This window comes from Acomys russatus, chromosome 7 (genome assembly GCF_903995435.1).
Source record: "Acomys russatus chromosome 7, mAcoRus1.1, whole genome shotgun sequence".
Taxonomy (NCBI): Eukaryota; Metazoa; Chordata; class Mammalia; order Rodentia; family Muridae; genus Acomys; species Acomys russatus.
Window position 1 is genome coordinate 59,813,247 of NC_067143.1, and position 22,665 is coordinate 59,835,911.

At 44.8% G+C, this 22,665-nt stretch overlaps 1 protein-coding gene across 1 annotated transcript in view; it reads right to left on the reverse strand.

Annotated features, from left to right (window-relative positions):
- Nucleotides 1–645: 645 nt before the first annotated feature.
- Nucleotides 646–22,665, reverse strand: part of Sbf2 (SET binding factor 2) — a 319,337-nt gene continuing 297,317 nt past the window's right edge. The window contains exons 33-42 of the mRNA XM_051149227.1: nt 21,739–21,840; nt 20,899–21,084; nt 11,605–11,731; nt 8,312–8,439; nt 6,997–7,230; nt 5,977–6,081; nt 4,196–4,389; nt 3,583–3,670; nt 1,608–1,739; nt 646–947 (exon numbers count right to left, since the gene is read on the reverse strand). Coding sequence (XP_051005184.1) covers nt 849–947; nt 1,608–1,739; nt 3,583–3,670; nt 4,196–4,389; nt 5,977–6,081; nt 6,997–7,230; nt 8,312–8,439; nt 11,605–11,731; nt 20,899–21,084; nt 21,739–21,840 — 1,395 coding nt within the window. The 3' untranslated portion in view covers nt 646–848. The remainder of the gene's footprint in view (nt 948–1,607; nt 1,740–3,582; nt 3,671–4,195; nt 4,390–5,976; nt 6,082–6,996; nt 7,231–8,311; nt 8,440–11,604; nt 11,732–20,898; nt 21,085–21,738; nt 21,841–22,665) is intronic.

Sequence of the window (22,665 nt, forward strand, 5' to 3'; positions counted from 1 at the left end):
GTGGCTGCTCAGATTCACCATAGATGAATAGCATCCTTGAGTTTTAGGCTAAAGAAAACAAGGTTATTGTAATTAAGAGACTGTAAGAACAGTTCTTACAAGCAGTGCTGTCTGGTTATCTGGCCTTGTCCCATGTGTGTGCTGCTGAGCAGCTGGCCTCTGGCTGTCCAACTTGCTCCTTGTTAGTTCAGTGCCACTGTTGTGTGGGGCCGCACATTCTGTTCCTGCTTGCTACTTCACGGAAAGCTGCCAAGGAACAGGAGCGCCCGCAGGGCTCAGACACTATTCTCTGAAGCCGGTGGTTTGAAGCAGTGTTCCCCTGCACTGGACCAGGTCTTACTGTGCCACTGTTGCTTTTTGTATCGGAATAATCCTGTGCAACCCCTCTTTGCCTGCCCCTGAGTGCTGACGTCTCCTGCTGTGAAGCTCCAGGGTAGCGACCATGAGAGCACCTTTTGGCAGCACTAGAAAACTGAGCATCTCAAAGGTCAGGCAGCAAAAGTAGGTGTGTCTGATGGGAAATGTATTTGGGATGTCAGATGACCTTTGGAGGATTTAGATTTTTGTTGTCAAAAGTTCCCAAAGTAAGTTGTGCCCTTGAAGAACAAGAAGGACCTTCGCTGAGGCCCAGGTGGTGGCCCCTCCCTGTCAAGGAGATGACACAGCAGGGTTAGAGGCGCTCTCTGATCCCCAGCCACTTAAATCCTGTTGGAGTTCTGCAGGGAGAGGGCCAGGGTTCCTACCGAGACCTGTGTGACAAGGCAATCACTTCAGGCCCTGGGTGACCATCATGCGCCCCGTCTGGCATCTGAGCTCTTCTGCCTCTTGTGCTTGGCCAATCATGGGCATCAGGCATCAGAGATGCAGCTCTGAATCCTGTCCATCCACTGCTGGGCACTCTGCCCATCCTGGGCACAGAAGTTATAGACACGCTTGCTGGTCTTGAGCTACAGAACCAAATGACAGAGGAGCAGATGTAAAGCAGCACTGTTTTATGGTTTTGGGTGAATGGCAAACCAATCCCATCCCAGAGAGACATACTGCCTGTTCTAGCATCAGGAGGTGGGCCTTGGGGTATTATAAGGGCCATGCAAACAGATGACTTATCTAGGTCCTGACTCTAGCCCTTAGAATGAAACCAGTGTCATAAAGTGGGAAGTCACATTATCTATCCCTCTAACAGGCTTTGGTGGTGTTCCCTGGCTCTGGGTTTCTGTATGATCCTGCCTGAAAAGAGGGGGTAGCACAGTTACCTTGAGACCTTTCTCACTGTTCTTGCTTTGGTCCTGTTTGAGAGAGGCCAGAGGGACCAGCTGGTCCTTCCCCCTTCATCAAAGGCAACTCCAGGAAGATGTCAGCTTTCCTTGTGTTTGCTCTTCCTTCCCCTTGACCTCCCTACCTGACTTTCCCTTTCTCACTCCAAAGCGACTGAGGGCAGTGACAGTGCTGGAGCAAAGGCAGAGGAGGGGACAGAGGTTCTGGGGCAGCATGAAAAGGAAAGTCACGGGGATTAGTTTGCCACTCCCTCTTAATGACTGCCAATTCCTCTGTGGCCCTGTCTGGAGGTGATGGAGAGATGTGCAACAGAACAGGGAAGAGAAACTTACATCAAAGAAAGCCTTGTCACTTGTATACTTTGGAGCTCCCATGCTGGGGCCAGCAGGGACAACCATTTCTACTTCAGCCAGATCAATGTGGCCTTTACAGCTTGTGTCTTCCCCCGAATCATAGTATCGTAGCTAGGACCAAAAAAAGACAGATGGGAGACAGGAAAGAAAAATGACATGCTTCCCGAACTACATCTGATCACTTCTCTCTGCACCTCGCTTGCTGGTGCTGAGCATGCATGGAAGACTACTTCAGCATCGACAACACTGGCTGCCTCGTGTGATCTCAATGGGCAAACCACACAAGAAACACGACTGAGCTACAGACACCAGGGATCTCCCCAGCCTTCCCAACCAGTGAGACTGCAGGAGTCCCCTCTTTATCTAGACTGAGAAATCCTACAGTGTCTGGCAATGGCCAGCGAGGCAGTGAGGACTCCCATATGCTGTTCCTGGGAACAAAACCCGTCAGAAGCCTAACCTGTCAGAAATGATTTAGTGATGTTGGCTACAATGGAGACTGTTTGTGTCTGTGGGACCACCTCTCCAGCTCCACCTCCCCACAGGGACAGGAAATGCTGTAGCCTCCTTTGCTGCTGCGTCTGTCAGCTCACTAAGTGACAGCATGGCAACAAGATGGACAGCAGATGAGGAGGGTTCAAGCTGAGCAGCAAGCTGCATGCAGCAGGGCAAAGTCTAAGATGGCGCCGAGGACATCACAGACAGCTCCCAGCTGCCCGGCTCTCGGACTGTTAGGGCTTTATGAGACATTCACATTTGGCACAATAACTGTGCATTACTTTGGAATATGAAGAAATGATGAAGCATTTTAAAAGCTAAAGAGCTTGCTGATGAAAGCCTTCTTGGCCTGGTCTGGATTGCAGTGTGCATGGCAGAATGTGACTGGCGTTTCCATCACTGTGGTTCCCGCCTCTCTCCCCAGCCCCAGGCACAGACTAAATGGAATAATCATCTACCTTCCATGCTAAAGAAATCTAGAAGGCTGGTAAGAATACAAGTATAATTTGATATAACTTTAAATTATAGTAAGGTCATAATTTTTCCTGTTATATTTAGTGGTTTAATGGAACTTTTCTACACAGTGACGGTTCTATGATTTCAGGGAGAATGCTATTTTAAAATGCAGCTCGGAAAAAGGGCTTCTGTTTGTATATTTGAAACTCTCAATAGTCTTCATAAGGATCAACAAACAAAAACCAAGAAAGCACTTGAACCAAAAGAAGAGGCGGCCCCAGACCAGTCTTGCTGCTGGCGCTCTTCTACCGGAGCGCTGTCAGCACCGTGCAGGGCCATCTGATTTTCGGCATCTGGCCACAAGCAAGTCAGCCTGAAACACAGGCTTCGCTACTCTTGCTCATGAAGGGTTTGGATAAGAGTCCCTTGAGATTACAGGAGCAAAGAGCAGCTAGGGCCCGAGTAGAGCATGACAAGAGTCCGTAAGGAAGGTCTAATCCAGCCTGCTGTGGGTCCCGGGACTCGGTGTGCACATCTCCTCAGTGCTCCTGTCTTTGAGGAATAGCAGTCCCCTGCTTAATAACCAGTGCAGTGAGGAGGGGGGTACAAGAAACACTGAGTAAACTAGTCACAGATGGATGTTTTCTGCAGCAAGGGTGAAGGATAGCAGTACCCCGGAGGGGAGGGGGCACACACTAGGTCATGTATGCATGCAACAGGATGAAGCTCCCAGATGCTTCCAGGTAAGACATTTGTGCATTATAAAGAGTTCTAGCGCTTTAACCATGCTGGGCTCGACTGTCCCGCCTGAGCTATGCTCCAGGTAGAGGCTGCTTTAGAATTTCCTTACAAAGATTACTACCAGGGCTCAGGGGCATTCTGGGTCTTGGAAGAGGTGTGATCTGCCTAGATGAAGCCTAGGTGAGCTGGCTGTGTGTGGGGAGCGCATGGATGCAGGGACTGAGATGAGCTTAGACACGGTAGTTTCTTCAGGACTTACCTGATGTTTTGTTACATCCAAGACAAACCAGCGGGGTTTCCAGCCCTTCAGCAATGCCCCTCTTTTGTACAGTGTCCCTTCAAAGGATCTAGAAGAAAGACCAAGGAAACAGTTTATTCTGACTTTTATTACAAAGATGAACATGCTGCCTCTTGCTTGGCAGGGCTCTGTCTCCTTAGCCCAAGCTCTTCCCTGGAGTTCTGTCCCTAGCCCTTTGAGGAGAGGCTGACTCATTCTGGGGGTGGGTGGGTGGGTGGGTGATCACACTCCCCCGGTTAGGAATTCTTGGTTTCCATGCTTTCTGCTTTGCTAGGAATGCTGTAACACTGAGGGGGAAAAAGCTGGAAACAGAAGTCTGAAGATGCTGTGAGAGACACTTGCATGCCCTTGGCACTCCGAGTTTATGTAAGTTCCTTTTCTTTAGTGAAGACGAGTAGGATTTGTGATGTGTACCATATTCTCTCATATATGGATCCTCGCCACCCAAAACCATGTAAATGAAGCATTTAAGAAAAACAAAACCATAGAACGAAGCAAACTCATTTTAGGTCTGAAGAGGCTGTTTTGCACAGGGTTTGCTTAGGCTAATTCTGCAAGGATGCAGCCATGTCACCTGTTCTCTTCGTTCTTGGATGTGTACTGGCTGTAAAGTGTGGCTGCCCTGTGCTCTACACCATTGGATGGGGCGATGGTGGCATTCGGGTCCTCGCTGGTGCTGCGGTCCTGTGGGTGCAGTCCAGGCCTCTTCTGACAGGAATGCATGTTGGTAGACGCAATTCCTGGGGACCCTGGCGCGTGTCTTAGGGACTGAAAAAGAGAATAGGAGAGAGTTTCCCAGTGGCTTTAAGAGACTGACCTGGTAACTTCATTTATACAGATGTATCTCGGGATAAAAACTGACTAGTGAGCCAACACATGTACAAAGACATTTATTTCTGTTTTTTTTTTTTGTAATGAGAAGTAGAAACCACCTAAATATTCATTGTTTGAGGACTGGTTAGAAAAACAACTGTTATTTCTTTCTGATGGAGTCCTAGGCAGCTACCAAGTGATGCAAATGAGGGCCTGGCAGGCCACACAGACGGCCGGTCCTGACGTACCACATACGGCCAATCTCTTATTTCTTATTTATGCATTGTAGGTAATTTTCGCCTTTTGATAACCTCCTGTGTACTGTTATTTTGAAAATAAATCCATCCTACTTTCATAATAAAAAGTCTAGAAACAACATATTTTTTCTAGGACAATGGATGCTGCTGCCTTACGCCACAGATTCTGCACAGCTAGCCGGGTGAAGGTTAGCTGGGGGGCCTTTTGGCAAGGTCTTCTTGTCACTCCACTCCTCTTGCTCTCTCCTTCCTGAATGTTCTTCAGGACACTCGCGTGTCCTCACTTCCCTGTGCTGGGCTGGGAGTCAGGGTGCTGTGGATTTGAGTGGTGGCCCTGCCACATGGTAACTGTGAGTGGTGGCCCTGCCACATGGTAACTGTGAGCGGTGGCCCTGCCACATGGTAACTGTGAGCGGTGGCCCTGCCACATGGTAACTGTGAGCGGTGGCCCTGCCACATGGTAACTGTGAGCGGTGGCCCTGCCACATGGTAACTGTGAGCGGTGGCCCTGCCACATGGTAACTGTGAGCGGTGGCCCTGCCACATGGTAACTGTGAGTGGTGGCCCTGCCACATGGTAACTGTAGTCTCTGCCTTCCCCCTTGGGCATGAGATACAAACCACTCTCACTGTGGATGGCATAGGGCTCAGTCCTTTGGACACGTGTACTTGATGTTTCTAATAGCAGAAAAAGGAAATGGGATACAAGAAAAAGGAAGCAAACAGAAAAGGAAGTGCAGGAAACAGAAAGTAGCATATTATCATCTTAGAAGAGTTTGTCTTTTTTTTTTTTTTTAAAGATGTATTTATTATTTACTTAATGTGCTGCCCACATGTGTGCCTGCACACTAGAAGAGGGCACCAGATTTTATTATAGATGGCTGTGAGCCGCCATGTGGTTGCTGGGAATTGAACTTAGGACCTTTGGAAGAACAGACAGTGCTCTTAACCTCTGAGCCATCTCTCCAGCCCAGAAGAGTTTGTCTTTGCCTGTTTCTCTGGAGCAACCACGGGCTTGGCATTCCATGTTCCTTGTGGTAGGTCCACAGAGACCACAGTGGAACTGAGATAGAGAAACCAGTGATTTCCTCTGGACTCAGTGCCTGGAACATATGCATTATGTCACTGTGGGGAATGAGACATTCAGGAAGCATCTGGTCATCTGGACCCCCAGGGCATGACCCCTCTTTCTACCATTTTCGCTGGCCACAAGCACGGTTGCGCTGTGGGTTGTGGGCTCCATCTGACCTAGCACCCTCCAATGCCAGAGGCCTTTGCCAACTCACATGGTCTGTTCTTGGCTCTTCCTTAAGGTCCATGGTTACTTTTTCCCATAGCTGGTGCCATTTCTCAGGAGTTTGGTTCAATTTATGCTCCAATTTTTCAATTTCCTGCAAAGAAGTTGAAATGACAGTTTTGACCGACCAGTACTTTATGGGTGTCAGGATGTGCCCAGAGGTGCAGGTTTCCTTTGAACTGGGGGCAGATGTGCAGCATGGATAGTGGATAGCTGGATTTGACAATTTATTAGGACTCTGCAGGAATTTTTCAACAGATTGGCTTAAATAGAAATGTAGTATGTGTCCCAGACACCTTCCCTCTGAGACAGCCTGTGGGAAATCTGATGACCAAAGCTAAAGCCAACTGCGGGCCCATGTCCCATCCCTAATGACTGAGGCAGTTAAGTTTTTCTTAATAGAGGTGCCCCACAACTTTGGTGACTCAAACCAGATGCGCAAAGAATGAACCAAGAGATGCTCTTGAAAATGATTTCCCTCTGACAGGATACAAGACAGCCATCACTGCAGCATATTCTTCCTGGCCTGAAATCAGAGGACTCTTCAGGAACTGTCTGACCCACATTACAACACAAAGCTGTTCCTGGGTGGCTACTGCCAGGACGGCTTCACTCCAGAATGTTCCTTGCACAAGGTGTCCCATCAGGCCATCAGCGATCCACATTTCTAACCAAGGAAAGTAAAGCACCCATAAGAGCTATTGACTAGACCCAGCTCAAGCAGCCTCGGCAGCTAATGCTGCTGGGAGGCAGCTGGAAAGGACTGTTCCTTTTTCTCAGCAGCTTCCTTGTGGTGCCGCAAAGTCACTTTTATGGGTACCTTTGCCCACAGTTAAGCATAGTGGCCACTGCTGCATGGGATCCAGGCTGGATTCTTCAGATTCAGAATGCTAACTAGGACACAGCCTGGAGTAAGGGAGCCATTACAGATGCAAGAACGTAAGCCAGTCTATGCTGTCCTCCTGGGACCCAAAGGACTCGTAGGTGTGTCTGCACATGGCTGACTTACACTGAAAAGTCTGGTGAGGGCATCTGGCTGGCTGCAGCGGATGTCATCGTAGCATGGCCACACTGTTCTCCTCTGGCTCTGGGGCCCAGGTCCTCCAGCCCCTTCTGACTCCTCAGAGGGAAGATGCTTGGGGGCCAGCATCACCCAGTCGTATGACGGGCCTGCAGACAGCGTCTCCTCTGTGTAGTAATCCCACTTCTTGAGGCTGGAGACAGTTACGTTAGGCTTCAGGGCCTATTTAAAGAAAACATTGGAATGTAATTTCATCTCAACTCCGAAGACTTGGTACTCACTACCTGGCAGTCCCTTACATTTTCAGAGTGTAGGGCAAGTGTATAAACTCATCTAAATATTTAAAACTTATACATCAAGATAAATCATTGAATAAAACATTAACAACCCTCCTTCCCCAACAAATGTAACCTAATGATTTGGAAGGTCAGGTTCAAACAAAAGGTTCTTGTGTTCCTATAATTCCATATTAGGAAGCAGTGGCCCAGGGGGCGCTGGGCCTGCAGCTTACAGGCCTTGGCTTAACCCCTTCCTCATCTCAACCCGGCCTTGCATGGACATTTGTGTACATGCTAGGCCACGAAGAAAACTCTGCTCATCCCTTGCCAAGCAGCTCCTTGGTTCCTCTTGGCCTTGGTACACATGCAGTGGCATAGCAGGCTGACTGGGGAAGTAGGCTGGTGAGTGGCTTAAGTTTAGGCCGGGACTGTGGAGGTACCCAGAGCAAGGACTGGATGAGGAGAGGCCACCTAAAAATGAGCGTTTGGTTTCTTGGTGAAGGTCTCATTGGAGGAAGGTCAGATAGAGCTGTAAATGCTTGGCCCCCAGTTATCTTATGTATGGCACAAGACGGTTCCCATCCAGTAATAACTTTGGTGATGTTTCTGAGACAGTCTTGCTATGCAGCTCAGGCTGGCCTAGACTTCACAATGTAGAAGAGGCTAGCCCCAAGCATGTGATCCTCCTGCTCCAGGATCAGAGGCATGTGCCACCACATTGAGCCCCAGGAGTAATTGAAAGATGAAATTATGGGTTGGAGAGGTGGCTTGGCTGTTAAAACAGCAAGTATTCTTTTCAGACATCTGAGTTTCCAGCACCTGCTCTAGGCAGTTAAACCTACCTGACTGTTGCACGTCTGAGCCTAGGTCATGCAGATACATGTGACCACGCCCTGATGCCCCCTTAGCTATGCTGTCCTCTGGGCTGGGCTTCCCTCATGGCCCTTCCTCAGGTTTACTAAATACTAAAGGGAAACTTTTATACAAAACAGTCATAAAAGACACAAATGGCTTTTTCTCCCCACCTCCACTTCCACAGGTGAATATAAGTAATTGAAGAAAACGGGGCTCCGCTTGTGCATCTTGTCAATACACTCCCAGATACAAACTCCTTTCTTGGCATGCTTATCACCTTTATCATCAAATAAAGTTCCTGTAAATGAAAAAAAATCCATCAAAATGGAAAGAAATTGAAATTTTGTCTAAAAGTATGAAGCATGGAGAAGACAAAGTAAAATATTTCTTACAACCCCGAAAGAGGCAATAAATGTGCAGAAATCTTAAAAGCTAACTGCCAACAAAAACCAGGGACAAGCTAGGCAAGCAGAAATGAAGCCTGGGACACTGGGGCTCTCCCCCTTGCACCCTGCTCCTGGATTTGTAGCCACAGAGGAGCGGAGACTGGGTACTTACTTCTTCAGAGAAAATGGACTTAGTCAACTGACAAGACTTAGTTAAAAACATAATTTTATGCTTCTTTAAAAAACTTGTTTATTATAAAGCAATTTAAAGCATTTTCTTGCTTAAACATTGACTTGTATTACAAATGACAGCCACAGAGACTCTGGATGACAGCGGGTGTGACTGTTCTTAGACTCTTATCACCCCTTTCCCCCACCAGACAGGGCTTCTCTGTGTGGCCCTGGCTGTCCTGGAACTTGTTTTGTAGACCAGGCTGGCCTCGAACTGAAGAGCTCTGCCTGCCTCTGCCTCCTGAGTGCTGGGATCAAAGGCGTGTGCCACCATGCCTGGCAAGCTATTCTGTATTTTTAATGGGGGGTGGGTAATATAACTATGCCAGGATGAGGAAGGAGCAATTTCTGGAAAGGCAGTGCAACTCTGTTTTGCATGAAGTGATCTTGTTAAGAGTTAACTTTTTACTGTGAGAGACTGCTTCCGGCCCTAGGCTATACAAAACCCTGTGACCCGTGGGCCCCAAGGCTGATGACTGTCTCCTTTCTACTTTGCTCTTCCCTCCTTATCTCTTAACTGCAGGGTCCTGCTCAGGGGTTCTCAACCTCAGTCACATTAAAAAAAAAAAAAAATCCAAGGTTCAGAAAAATTCCAATGCCCATGTCTCAGTTCAGAGGAACTGTGTGAGGATCTCTGGGGTTGCGCCTGAGATGTACGTCACTTCACTAGGGAAGAAGCACCCGGAGGCAGTGTTATACTTTACACAGGAGAAGTAGCCTGTGCTTCTCAGGACACACTCCTCCCTCTTCGTTCTGTGCCGCCTGATGACAGGGGACATGACTGAGTAATGTACAAACACAGGGAACAGTTTAAACAGTATCTGCACATCAGACATTACTATGGAGTCCTATAGCAGCAATGCCCTGGGATTCTGCCAAGACAGTGGAGAGCTCACAGTGCTGACTTTTCTGATGAAGCCTTGAGTTAGGACTGATGACTACATGGGCAGTGGCTGAGTCCTGCTCTCTAGCTGCTGACCTTGGTGGCAGAGGATGCGCTGCAGCTGCTGGTAACTGTTTCACCGAGTAGGCTGCATAGCTGGGTGTTCACGCAGCAGTGACAGTCTAGGCAACCCAGACTGGACTGACTTATTTATGAGCCAGGCTTCTTTGATGGTGGGGACCCCTTGGGTCTTGAGCAGGGCTTGGACAGAAGGCCCTTTGCTAATGACATTCTAAACACATTAGGTGATTCGTGAAAAATGTGTAAGATGCAGGATGAAAATAATTTCACTTTCAACCAATCACAGGAACCTGTCGACATGTTTGGTAAAACATTTTCTTAACCTGGCTCCTTTTATGTTTATATGTTTAATCTTTTTTAAGCTCATAGATAGAACAGAGAGCCTTGGCCAGTTTCCAGGCAAGGAAGCTGAGGCTGGGGGATGAAGCTGTTCACCCATGACCTCATTTTCTAACTTAGTCTGATGCTACTCCAGTGGGTCAGTGGAGCACTCAGCCTTGCCAACATGGTAGAATCACTTGGAGGCTTGCTGCCTGGAACCACCTTCAAGTTCTGATTCAACTGGCTGGAGGTGCTGCCTGGATGTCCTCAGTTAATTCTAGTCAAGTCACAGAAGCCTTGCACCAGATTCTGGTGTTTCTATAACTAGAGATGTCATCTGGCACAGCAGGAATCTTGGGCTTTGGCCACATATGAGTGGGGTACAGGAAGTTTTCTGACCAGCTCTGTACTTCACTGACAGCCATATATGCTATGCACATGATGACAACACTCAGTGACCCCGTCACACCCGGTTGGCAGCTGTCACCAGCTATTTATTGCCTTCCCATTACATGCTGCCTAAGAGACTGTTTCTGACTGTGATAGAAGGTCTGACAGAAGTCTAGGATGGAAATGTCTGGCCAGTGTTCCCTTCCTTCACCCAAAGTGAACTACAGCAGACAAGTTCAACAACATGCCCTTGGAGATCACTAGTAAAGCTTTAATTATGAAGGGTTTTCTTTCTAAATATTCTTGTTACATATGATGTACCGGAAATACCAACTTTGTTTTATTTTAATTCCCCACCTCCTGAGTTCTAGAATTACCGGCATGTAGCACCATGCTCAGTTTATGTGAATACGCATTGTACCCAGGGCTTTGTGCATAGTAGAAAAGCATTCTTCCAACCAAGCTGCCTAGAACACGTGCTGGCTGTTTTGTTTTGTCTTTTAAATTTGTCTTAACAAAAATTGTCATTCATATTTCCTAACAATCTCCCAGGAAATGCTTTCATAGTTTTTCAGAATCTACTTTTTTTTTTTTACACAAACATTATAGCCATTAGAACCTATAATAATGACAGTGATGCCTACAGTTCCTCAAGTGCTTATTACATGCTCGCACCTGTGCCAAGAAACTCACTGCTCCCTCCTGTGGTTGCTATGGCCCTACTGTACCTTATCACTGTCCCCATCTTACAGATGAGGAGACTGAGGCTCAGAGAGGGCCCTTACTCTCCTAATGTACAGCCAGGAAGCAGTGGTGCTAGAATTTAACTTTAGTATCTGTTTGGTTTGGAGCCTTTTACATGAACTGCCACCATGGGCAGGTCCCTTTCTGTCAGAGTGGACAACAAAGAAAATATTCTGAATTAAACATGTCTCTTCCACAGTGCTAGTACTTGAATGTGTCAGACAGTAAGCATTTTTACCTTTACAAAAGTAGGACAAGAATGAGCACTTGCTGGAACTAACAGCTGAGAGACACATCGCCCTGGAACTGGGCAGTTACTCAGATCACTCTACACTCGAAGTTTTACTTGGGATCAGTTACATCATTGAGGTTTCCACTAAAAACATGCAAAGCCAACAAAAGAGAACAGGGGCATATAAATACATACCATGTTCTAGTCTTTCATAGTCTGAATCCAGGAGAAATGTTTTAAAGCGATTAGACACATAATGGAAAGCCAAGAACTTTAGGTAATAGAGATTGAATTCAAACTCACTTGGATACTGGTTGTGAACCTGAAATATACACATGAAGAAAGAGTAAGAGTCGACAGAAAAGCAAAAGCCACGCCACTGAGCGCTTACCTGAAACGTGCAGGAGACCTCTGGTTAGTCATCTGACAAATGCTTGGCCCTCCAGCCCCACAGAGACAGCAGGGCAGGTTTCTGAATACCTACTATGACAGTAGAGTAGGGCTTCTTACTTGCCTTATTACAGTTTACACGTGAGGAGGGTTAGGTCAGCAGCAGCAGCAACAGGAACTTTTAGGCTCAATTTAAATACTGTATTGTTTGGCTCCATTCACAACATTATATTGTGCCAAAAAATTGACAAAAATAAATTAACAATTTTGTGTAGTAGAACAGTGTGACACACACACACACACACACACACAGAGAGAGAGAGAGAGAGAGAGAGAGAGAGAGAGAGAGAGAGAGAGAGAGAGAGAGAGAGAGAGAGAGAGAGAGAGAGAGAGAACGAACTGTACTTACAGAAGTCTGAGTTGGGGAAATTGGAGGAAGAGGGGGTAGGTAAGAGCCAGAGGCCGGGACTGCCTTATGTTAGGTAGTGTTCTCTACACATGACAGAGAAAATGCACATGACAACGGTTGCTTGAACAGGACCAGCATGACAAACCACTGCAGACGGGACGTTCCCCAGAGGGCGACTCCTAGATGAAGAGCTACAGGTGGCCAATGGCTGCTGAGAGAGAGTCAATCTCCTCCAGGGATGAGCGTCTACACAGGCTGTCCAATCCCAAGGGGTCAGCCATGGATATGTGTATATATAAGCAGAGCTAAAGGGACACAGTAAGCTATACATACATGTAAAAATAAGAGATCATGAATTTGGGAGAAGGAGACAAGGTAGGAACTAGTGGGCGACAGTGATGTAGATGCAGCGTTCATGTATGAAACTACCAAAAACACTCTTTAAAAATAAATTAGGGGGCTGGAGACATGACTCAGAGGTTAAGAACACTGGCTGCTCTTCCAAAGGTCTGAGTTCGATTCCCAGCAACCACATGGTGGCTCACAACCATCTACAACGAGATCTGGTGCCCTCTTCTGGCCTCCATGTGTATATGCAGGCAGAACATTGTACACATAATAAATACATCTTTAAAAAATTACTCAAAAAAAAGAAAAAAAAAAGGACTAAGAATTGTTTACAGTGATAGTTAAATAAAGCTCAAGTCAGATTGACATTATTTTATAGCATTATCACTAGACATAAAAATAAGTTCCTCTGGCCTGGTGTAGTGGCGCATACCTTTAATCCCAGCACTCAGGAGGCAGAGGCAGATGGATCTCTTGGAGTTCCAGGCTAGCCAGGGCTACATAGTGAGACCTTGTCTTTTTTTTTTTAAATTTATTTCTATAATAAAATTTTATTATCTATGTGTGTGAGGGTCTATACACACAAATGCTAAGTGCCTACAGAGGACAGAGGTGTGTGATCACCCTGGAGCTGGGTTAGAGGCAGTTTCAGGCCACCTGATGTGGGTGCTGGGAACTGAACCGAGGTCCTCAGGAAGAGCAGTACGTTATCTTAACCACTGAACCCTCTCTCCAGCCTGAGACCTTGTCTTTAAAAAATGAAAAAGTGGCATTAAATTTAGTAATACTTTCTTCCATTTCTGTAATGGGAAAAACAAAAACAAAAAACAAAATAATGCCAGGCGTGGTGGCGCACACCTTTAATCCCAGCACTCGGGAGGCAGAGGCAGGCGGATCGCTGTGAGTTCGAGGCCAGCCTGGTCTACAAAGTGAGTCCAGGATGGCCAAGGCTACACAGAGAAACCCTGTCTCGGAAAAAAAAAAAAAAAAAAAAACCCTTCCCCTCTTGCTTTGTTAGGTGTCTGCCTACTCTGTCCTAATACTGCAATTCTCATTCAAACGCTTGTGCCCCCGCCCCGCCCGCCCCTTTTCAGTTGAGGAGACAGGGTCTCACTTTGTAGCTCTGGCTGCCCTAGTCACTCTGTAGAGCAGGCTGGTTTCAAACTCAGAGATCCACCTGCTGCTGGTGCTCACGTGTGGGAATAAAGGCGCACATTGCCATGCTTGACCTTTGTTTCTTCTTCTGGTGGTGCTGGGGGTTGAATGCAAGGCTCTCAACATAGCACGCAGGCACTGTACCATTGAGTTACACCTCTGAGCCCAGCTCTTCTAGCTCTTTCCTCAAGGAGTGTTCAGACTTCAGGCTTCCTCCCTGACCCGTCTTCTGATGCCATATAAAGCGTTTTGGTTCAAAATTCCGGATTGGAACCAGTGTACTGACAGCTGGTGACTCACAGTGGGGTAGCCAGAAAGTGAAGAGGAAAAGCAAGATGAAGAAGGGACCTGGCACCTACTAAGTCTTGGGGAGGCAGAGGCTGCTGTATGCTCAGACGGAGGAGGCTACAAGCACTACTTCAGCAAACATGGCAGCAAACATTCAGTAGGCACAAGCCATCCCAGGGCACCATTTCAACAGGAAGAAAGGTTCAGGCCTCTACTAGGGAATCCAGTCCACAAAACTGTTCAAAGGACATTTTTACACTTCTCTCAATGACTATTTTCTTTAGATCCCACCTGCTTCACACATACACTTGTGTAAAGTCTTTCCTAACCTAATATTTAATATGCTTAGGACTAGAATTTCAAAAACTCCCTAAGAAACCACTGACTGCTCCTCGTCACTACAGATGAAGCTGCAGGTAGCAGTGCTTTCTAAGGACAGAGCGTGTCTTCTTTCACTCATCTGTAAGGATGGAATTCGTCTGCCTTACGATACCAAGTACTGAGAGTGCTCAGTGCTGCTTAGTTGTCTGTTCTGTCCTTTACTACAGACAGTATTATACTTGATCCATACACCACAACTCACTCGTTCCCCGGCTGGTAAATGTGGAGGTTCCCCGCGGTCTTGGCTACTGCACACACAGCTGTTATGAAGAGGCTGCAAGTGTGCGCGTGGCCTGAGGCTTTCATTTCCCTTGGAAACTACTGAGAATGAAGCGACTGAGCCAGAGATGTACGTATATTGGTGGTCCCTGGCATAAACTATGGTGCTGTTCATTTCTAATGTGGGTAATCAATCCCCACCCCTTCTTTTCCCTGTGGTCAGCCTACGCAGGGCTTCATCAATTTTACTGCTCTTGCAGAGCACCTTTGGGCTTCATCAACATTGATCACAAGATTCTCAGGGTGTTAAAGCAAGTGTGCATTCAACAACTTAACCCTGCAGTATTTGGAATGATAGCCATATCAGTCAGTAAGCTAATTCTACTGACTCCTGTAGGTTTCTCCTAGGTATCATCTAAATTCTCTTTCAACAATTACCTTGTATTTATATTGCCAAAGATTCAAAGTGCAGAGTTTAAGGAGACTGAACTGTAGGCATTTTAGTTTTACTTTCTATCTGGAGTAAAACCCACAAGCTTCACTTATAAGTAAGAATTGAGTCTGAAATGGAATTTAGAGAAATATAATTTATAGTCTTATTTTTTTGGCCATGTTCTAGTAAGTTCTTTGTAAAACATAAAAAGATCCATAAAAAAATCTATAACTCAAATCATAGACAATATCAGCACCTTGGGAATATGCCCCAATAAACCTGGATTCTGCTTTCAGGTGTTAAAAGATATCAAACTAGCCTGGTGTGGTGGTGCACACGTGTAACCTCAGCCTGGTCTACAGAGTGAGTCCAGGACAGCCAGGGCTACACAGAGAGACAAAAACACCCTGTCTCAATATATATATCAAACTAGAGTGCTATATGCAGTAGAACTATGTGAGACCTATGGGTATGGCCAAGACTCACTAATGATCAATAAGACAATTAACTTGTGACTTCACAAAGTAAGATTTAGGAAGGACTAACTGTGTACTTTGTACTGTGCCAGACCTTCATATAAAGCTATAACACTCATGAAATTAAAAGACAATGGAAAACTGGTTTGGTTTAAAACTATTTGATTTACGTAGGAACCATTCTTGAACCTACCATGCAGCCGTCCGTCACAGCTATTTTACTAATATACATGCATGACTTTTAGAGTAACCAGTGTCTTGGGGCAGCTGGACTGATCCTGTGTGAGGTCACAAGGAAAGAACTGGTCTTAGAGGAGGAAATAGCTTTCACGTTTGGCTTAGGACCTTCACAGTGTTGGCGTAAGTACCTGTGAAGAGGAATGTCACCACATCAGGCTACAGTGAGCCAACTCACGGTGTGGATAAACTGTGAAGGCACAGCACTGTTAAGTTCTCAAAGTGGAACATATAAAAATGTATATTTTCCCCTTTGGTACTATGGTGTTTTTATCTATTTATTTATTTTAGACATTTATCTATTTAGTGTTTAGTTTGTCCAAGTGTGACAGGACAAGACACTGCAGAAGTTCCTCTATCTTGTATTCTTGATGAGACCATTTTAGGTTTGATTAGAATTTGATCTCATTGGTGGAGAATCCCATGGAAAGTTACCCAAAAATATTATAGGAATCTGAGGTCAAGATGCCCTACCTAACTTAACTTAGCTTCTATTAAACTTCCTGCTGGTGCAAACTCCCCTCTCCAGCTAGCTGCTTATTTTTAACTTCTGTTAAACTGCTTGTTTGCACAAAATCTCCCCCTGCAGCTGCTAACTGAGATGCTAGGATATGTTTTTTGCCTTATAAAAATGCCTTGCTCTAAATGCTCGGGGTACACTTGGGTCCTGAATGCTTAAGTGTAGTCCAGCTAGCTGAAATAAATACTTTCATTAGGCTATGAAGTCTTGTGTGAGTGGTTGTCTCTGGTGGGCTCCCACAGCACAGGCTCGCTTGTGCTGTGCTTGTGCAGATGAGAGAACGATGGACAGGACTGGGCGCTCTCGTACCACACGGTTCTTGGGACCAAAGACAGTTCTTAGGCTGCATGGGACGCACCTTTATCCTCTGGGCCATTTTCCTGGCACTAGTATTGTGCTTTAAAAATAAATTATAGGCAAAAATTTCATTTTTATGTTTTGGATATATTTTCCTTTTGAAAGAGTTGGCTCAATTATTTCAAGGAAAGGAAGCATCCTGTCATAATATCATTTCAGTTAGGCCAATTACTACTAGAAGTTTAAAAAACAGTCTGCAGATGTTGCTATTATGAAACAAGTGATCTAGCACTCACTCTTCATCTGACACCTGGGTATACTGGCATAAACAATGGCTTTTTATATGATGAGGAATTTCTAATTTAAGAATGGTGCTTCATCTGTTTTCTTTGTAACTTTGTTGGTGCTAATAGACATATCTGGGCACATGTCCATGAGTTGCCTTTTGTATTCACTGTGTTATAAATAGTTAAATGAACAGAGAGCACATTCTACCCGGAGAAGGTTTGCTTGTAGCTATGAAATTCTGAACTTATTTTTGTAGTGTTTTTGGGTCTGTCTCTGTTTTGTGTCCTCAAGAATCTGAAGACAGCACTAATTAAAATTATTTGGTAAAAGTTAGGGCATATAAAACCCTACTATTCACTTGAAAGGCATTTAAAGAAGGCAGTGGGTAGGAAATGATGAAGCACTACCTTATAATTAAGTCAGCAAGAGTCAAAAGCAGTATTTGTTAACTACAGACTCCTTAGATTTCTCTGTTTTCTTAAAAAAAAAAAAAAAAAACATTTTTGGAGGCTGGAGAGATGGCTCAGGGGTTAAGAGCACTGGCTGTTCTTCCAAAAGTCCTGATTTCAATTCCCAGCCACATGGTGGTTCATAACCATCTACAATGAGATCTGGTGCCCTCTTCTGGCCTGCTGGCTCACATGAAGGCAGAATACTGTATAAATAATAAATAAATATTTTTTTGTTAATTTTAAAATGATGTTTTAAAATGTGCATTGATGTTTTTGCCTTTGTGTGTGTATGTGTGAGGTGTCAGATCCCCTGGAACTGGAGTCGTGAACTTCCATGTAGGTGCTGGAACTGGACCTGGATCCTCTAGAAGAGTAACCAATGCTCTTGACCGCTGAGCCATCTCTTCACCCCCACCCTCTGTTTACAAATGATAGCCAATACCTCTGTGAGAGAAAAGGATTTACTTCATTTAAGCGGATACCTATCACAGTCAAGTCCCTAACGTAACACAGTTAAGGTCACAAGTGCCCTTCGCCATGGCTTGTCTACACTCAGGTGAGTATGCATGAGGTATTATGTCAAAGGCAGGTTCAGGCAAATTAAATTTTGCTTCACTTAAGATTTTTGACATAACACAGCTAGGACTGATACAGTACTCCAGTCTTTAGATCCTGAATGTTACTTTATATTGGTCATGAGCTTTCATTAAAAGTTGACTCTGGCCAGGCAGTGGTGGCAAACATCTTTAATCTCACCAAAGGTAGTGGATCTCTGTGAGTTCAAGGCTAGCCTGGTCTGCAGAGCAAGTTCCAGGACAGCCAGAGCCACACAGAGCAGCCCTGTCTCAAAAACCAAAAACCAAAACCCAACAAACAAAAAAGTCAACTCTGTTTTCTTTTGGGGCCAAGTAGCTCATACATTTGGTTTTTACCTATTTATAAAAACAGATATGAGAAGTTAAACTTTTATGCCAGGTTGCTTTAGTAACCATATTTTGAAAATTTATTACAATTTATCTAAAGCCAGCAGGCATATGATTTATACCTCATTGTAGTTTATATTAAACTAATTGTCTTAGTTAGGGTTTATTGCTGTGAAGAGACACTGACCACGACTTACAGTTTAGAGGTTTAGTCATTATCATCAGAGTAGGAAGCATAGCAGCATCCAAGCAGATGTGCTGGAGAAGAGGAGTTCTACACCCTGATCTGAAGGCAGCAGGAGACTGAATTTTCACACTGGGCAGAGCGTGAGCACAGGAGACCTCAAAGCCTGCCCCCATAGTGACACACTTCCTCTAATAAGGGCACACCTACTCCAACAAGGCCACACTTACTAATAGTGCCACTTCCTATGGGCCAAGCATTCAAACATATGTCTATGGGGGGCAAAATCTATTCAGATCACTCCAACTGTCATGGCAGTGTGTCAGCAGACATGGTGGTGGAGAAGGAGCTGAGAGTGCTACATCTTGATCGACAGGCAACAAGAACAGACAATTGTACTAGACCTGGCCTGAGCATTTAAGACCTCAAAGCCTACCCCCAGTGATGCACTTAATCCAACAAGGCCACACTTCCTCCAACAAGGCCACACCTCCTAATTGTGTCATTCCCTATGAGTCAATGGAGGTCATTTAAGGAACTCAAAGACTACATGAGGACTCCTACAGGCTGCACCCTTATGCCTTGTCACCAACAAAAGAACTTCATTCTAAGAAAGGACCATTGTATGTGGGATTCAATGATGTGCCCATCTGTGAGGAAAGTATGTTTTATATATTCATTGATTATGAATGACATTCTTACTGTCATCATTAGCTATATAGAATTTGGTAAGATTAAACACAGTTTTAATACATTTAACAGTGTATTTACCTTAAGATAAATTCAGCTTCAAACTTATAATCTAAAATAGTCCCCCACTAAAGAAAATAATGGATTTTTTCTCCTCTCTTAAGGTTACAGTTTCACTATGTAGCTGTTCCTGGCCTGGAACTTGCTATGTAAACCAGGCTGGACTGGAATAACTTGCAGGTATCTTCCTGCCTCTCCTTTCTGAGAGCTGGCATACAGATGGGGCATCACTATGCCTGGCTAGTTAAGAATTTTTAAAGGTAGGTAAAAAAACCAAAACATTAACCCCAAAGAGGAATAGGGAGAGCAGGAGAATGTAGTCACAAAACCAATATGTAGAGAAATTTTAATCTAGTAACATGGCTGTTCTGGCAAGGGATCACATTAAAAGACCTAGGTCTGTGTGATCCAGCTGGAATACAGATATGCCCTTAGTACACACCTTTACTATTAGTGAAGAGACTGGATTGAAAATAGCATGAAAAAGTAACAGTGTGTCTCCTGAACTGGAGTGTCTGTGGGTCCACTTTTTGCCCTAACGCTATTGACAGTCAAACTCCCCAGCACAGTCTGGCTACCAGATTTACAGGTCTTTCCTGAAAGACTGCTGCTGTTTCTTTTTTCTGGAATTCCAATGTAGTGAGATGTTACATTTATTTTCAGATTTAAGTAAACAGTATATAAAGTTTCTTTAAATTCTCCAGTGTAAGCAGTTTGATAAGCTTTAGTCATGATACACATGAGTCACAACCATTGAAATTAGGATACAAAGCAGCTCCCAATCTGCAAACCTACCTAGATGAGAGCTAAGAGAGTTGCTTTTCTCCCCTGACTTCAGGCAAGCAAAACTGTCCCCAAACACCTCCTTCATCTAGTTGCCAAAAGAAATACAAATATAAAGGCTAACACTCAAGCAGAAAGCACATACGCTGTTTCGTGCAAAGAGTTTCAGCGTGCAAGCTCTTCCCTGTTCCCAGTGCTCCACAGGCTGCTTCACAGGCGTGCTAAGACCACTGAACAGTGCTTTTTCCCCAAAAGAGAAGAGAGACATCACAGGTACAGCCCCCCACCCCCCAATGCGCATGTGAATGGCAGGGCAGGGGGACTGAGTGTGTGCTGGGTGATAAAACAAGCTACAGAAGTGGTAATAGTCTTATAACTGTGAAAACCCTAAAAAATGAAACTACATTTAAAATATGTGAACTGTATTATACATAAATGATAGTTCAATAAAGGTATTACTTTAAAAAGCAAATGATTAACAGAACAAAAACAGAAAACAAATATCATATGCCAATCATTTGGTCTCTTCAGACCCATTTTTAACCCTGAAGCTGTCTCCATCTTTCCTCCCAGAAGGAATTTCAGAGGCTCACTGCCATTTTTGCCATGTAAGAACCTTCATCTATTCAGGGTGATGATGCAGATGAAACAAGGCTGCAGGTATCAGCGCCACTTTTTTCTAGCCAACATTGCCTTCTGATGAAAGGTTAGTACCACCCTGTTTTTGATCTCAACCCTGAGCCAGGACCCAGCAAGGGGAGCTGTTTGCCATGCCTAGGAACACGGGAGAGCTGGGACTATGTACACTCCTTTCCCTTGCTGCATTAATGGGTTACACACACAGCATTGCCTCTGTCTCAGCTGTAGCTTGGTTATTTCATTGGACTAAGCACTGCTCTCAGTCTCATCAGCCTGCCTGGCTGGGCCCTATTTATCTCTCAAGGGAAAAGGCTTACCTGGTGCACACAGTCTAAGAACTGCAAGAAAACAGGAGCAAAACCGCTGCCCTGAGAGCTGAGGGCTAAGCTGCTGCGCTGGCTGAATTTATGACCAAAGGAGAGCCACTCTTTTTCGACCAACATCCGGAAGCCTTCAATTGTCCTGTAGAAGGGATCACTGAGTAACTGCACCAGGGATGTCACCTAGGGCATGAGGAGGATGGACACCTCATTAATTTTAGACCTAAAAAAGTTCTTTGGCACTTTCTTGTGATGATTGCTAATTTACAAGCAAAGTTACATGAGCAGCAAATATGTTACTAGCTACTGCAAGATGGCCAATCAAATAAATTTTAAATACTTTCCAGTAAAATCAAAACCCAAATTTACTTTGGCTACACACTTTCTTTCAGAGAATTACGATTTTAATCCTTACCTGGCTAGTTTGTTGACTATGATACTAAGCAATCAGTTCACATCTGCTCTGCTCTTTGGCAGCGGCAGGTTAATGTCTTCATCTTGTTGACACTCACAGACACTTTCTTTTTCATTCTGGAGTAGCCACAGGCTTACAGAGAGCTGGAGACAGGACGCAGGAAGGGCAGGAAGGCTGGTCTCTGTTGTGTACGGCTGCTCAAAGGCTCTAGCTGCAAGCTTATATGGTATACCTAAGGATGTCGCAGGCTGACCCCTGATCTAGGCTATAAAGGGGCAGTGCTGCCTGAGGGCTTGCCAGGGGCTGGTTAGCAGGGAACTTTCTCTGTCCATAAACATAGTAGCCATATAAAATAATCCCAAAGGTAAAAACTACATTGAAATACAAATATAAAATATCGAAAAACATGTGAAACAGCTTACTTGTGTAGTGATGTCCCAGCCTTCTTCTAAACACACCAAAACTGAAGACCCACTCTCAAGTACTTCTGACACAACCACAGCCAGCTGTAGTACCCTGTGAAGCTGAGAGAGGCAAGATGGCTATAATTAGAGTAAGAACTTATTTGTCTTTTTCTCCCCCAGTTTTGGAATGTTAGACTTACTAAATTTTGCATAATATATAATGAAAGTAAGAACTACTCATTTACTTATTTATTTTTATGTATGTGTTGTGTAAGGGCAAGCATGTATGTTCTGTGGCACGTGTGTTCCGTGGCACATGTGTTCTGTGGCACGTGTGTTCTGTGGCACGTGTATGGAGGTCAGAGGACAATTACTGGGAGTTGGTTCTTGTTACCTTGTGGAATCAGGGGTTAAACTCAGGCTGTTAGGCCTATGCACAAGCGCCTCTAATTTTAGATTTACAGTGTTTGTTGTAACATTTTGTGTTTTTTTTCAAAGTACTTTATAATCTTAGAAACAGCACAATTCTCAAGGTAAAACAGTAGTTTCTGAATTACATTTTTCAGAGTGGAGATATAAGACCAGTGCGGAAATATGTTTCTTATTTATTAGCGTCAATGAATCCACGTCATGGGCACTGAGGGGCTGACAGTTTCCCTAACTACTTTTCACATAATTGAGAGATGCAAATAATAACAGAAGTTAGGAGGCCAGGGTCAGAGTCCCATTTTTCATGTTTCAGTCAGCCCTAAGCAAGAGCTGTGGCTAGTGAGGCTACTGGTTATATCTGTTTTTTATTATCTATTTTGTTTTATGTGTATGGGGACTTTTTTCTGCATTTATGTCTGTGTACCACTTGAATGCCTTATAGCCATGGAGGCCACAAGAAGGTGTTGGATACCTTGAACTATAAATGGTTGTAAGCTGCCATGTGGGTGCTGGGAT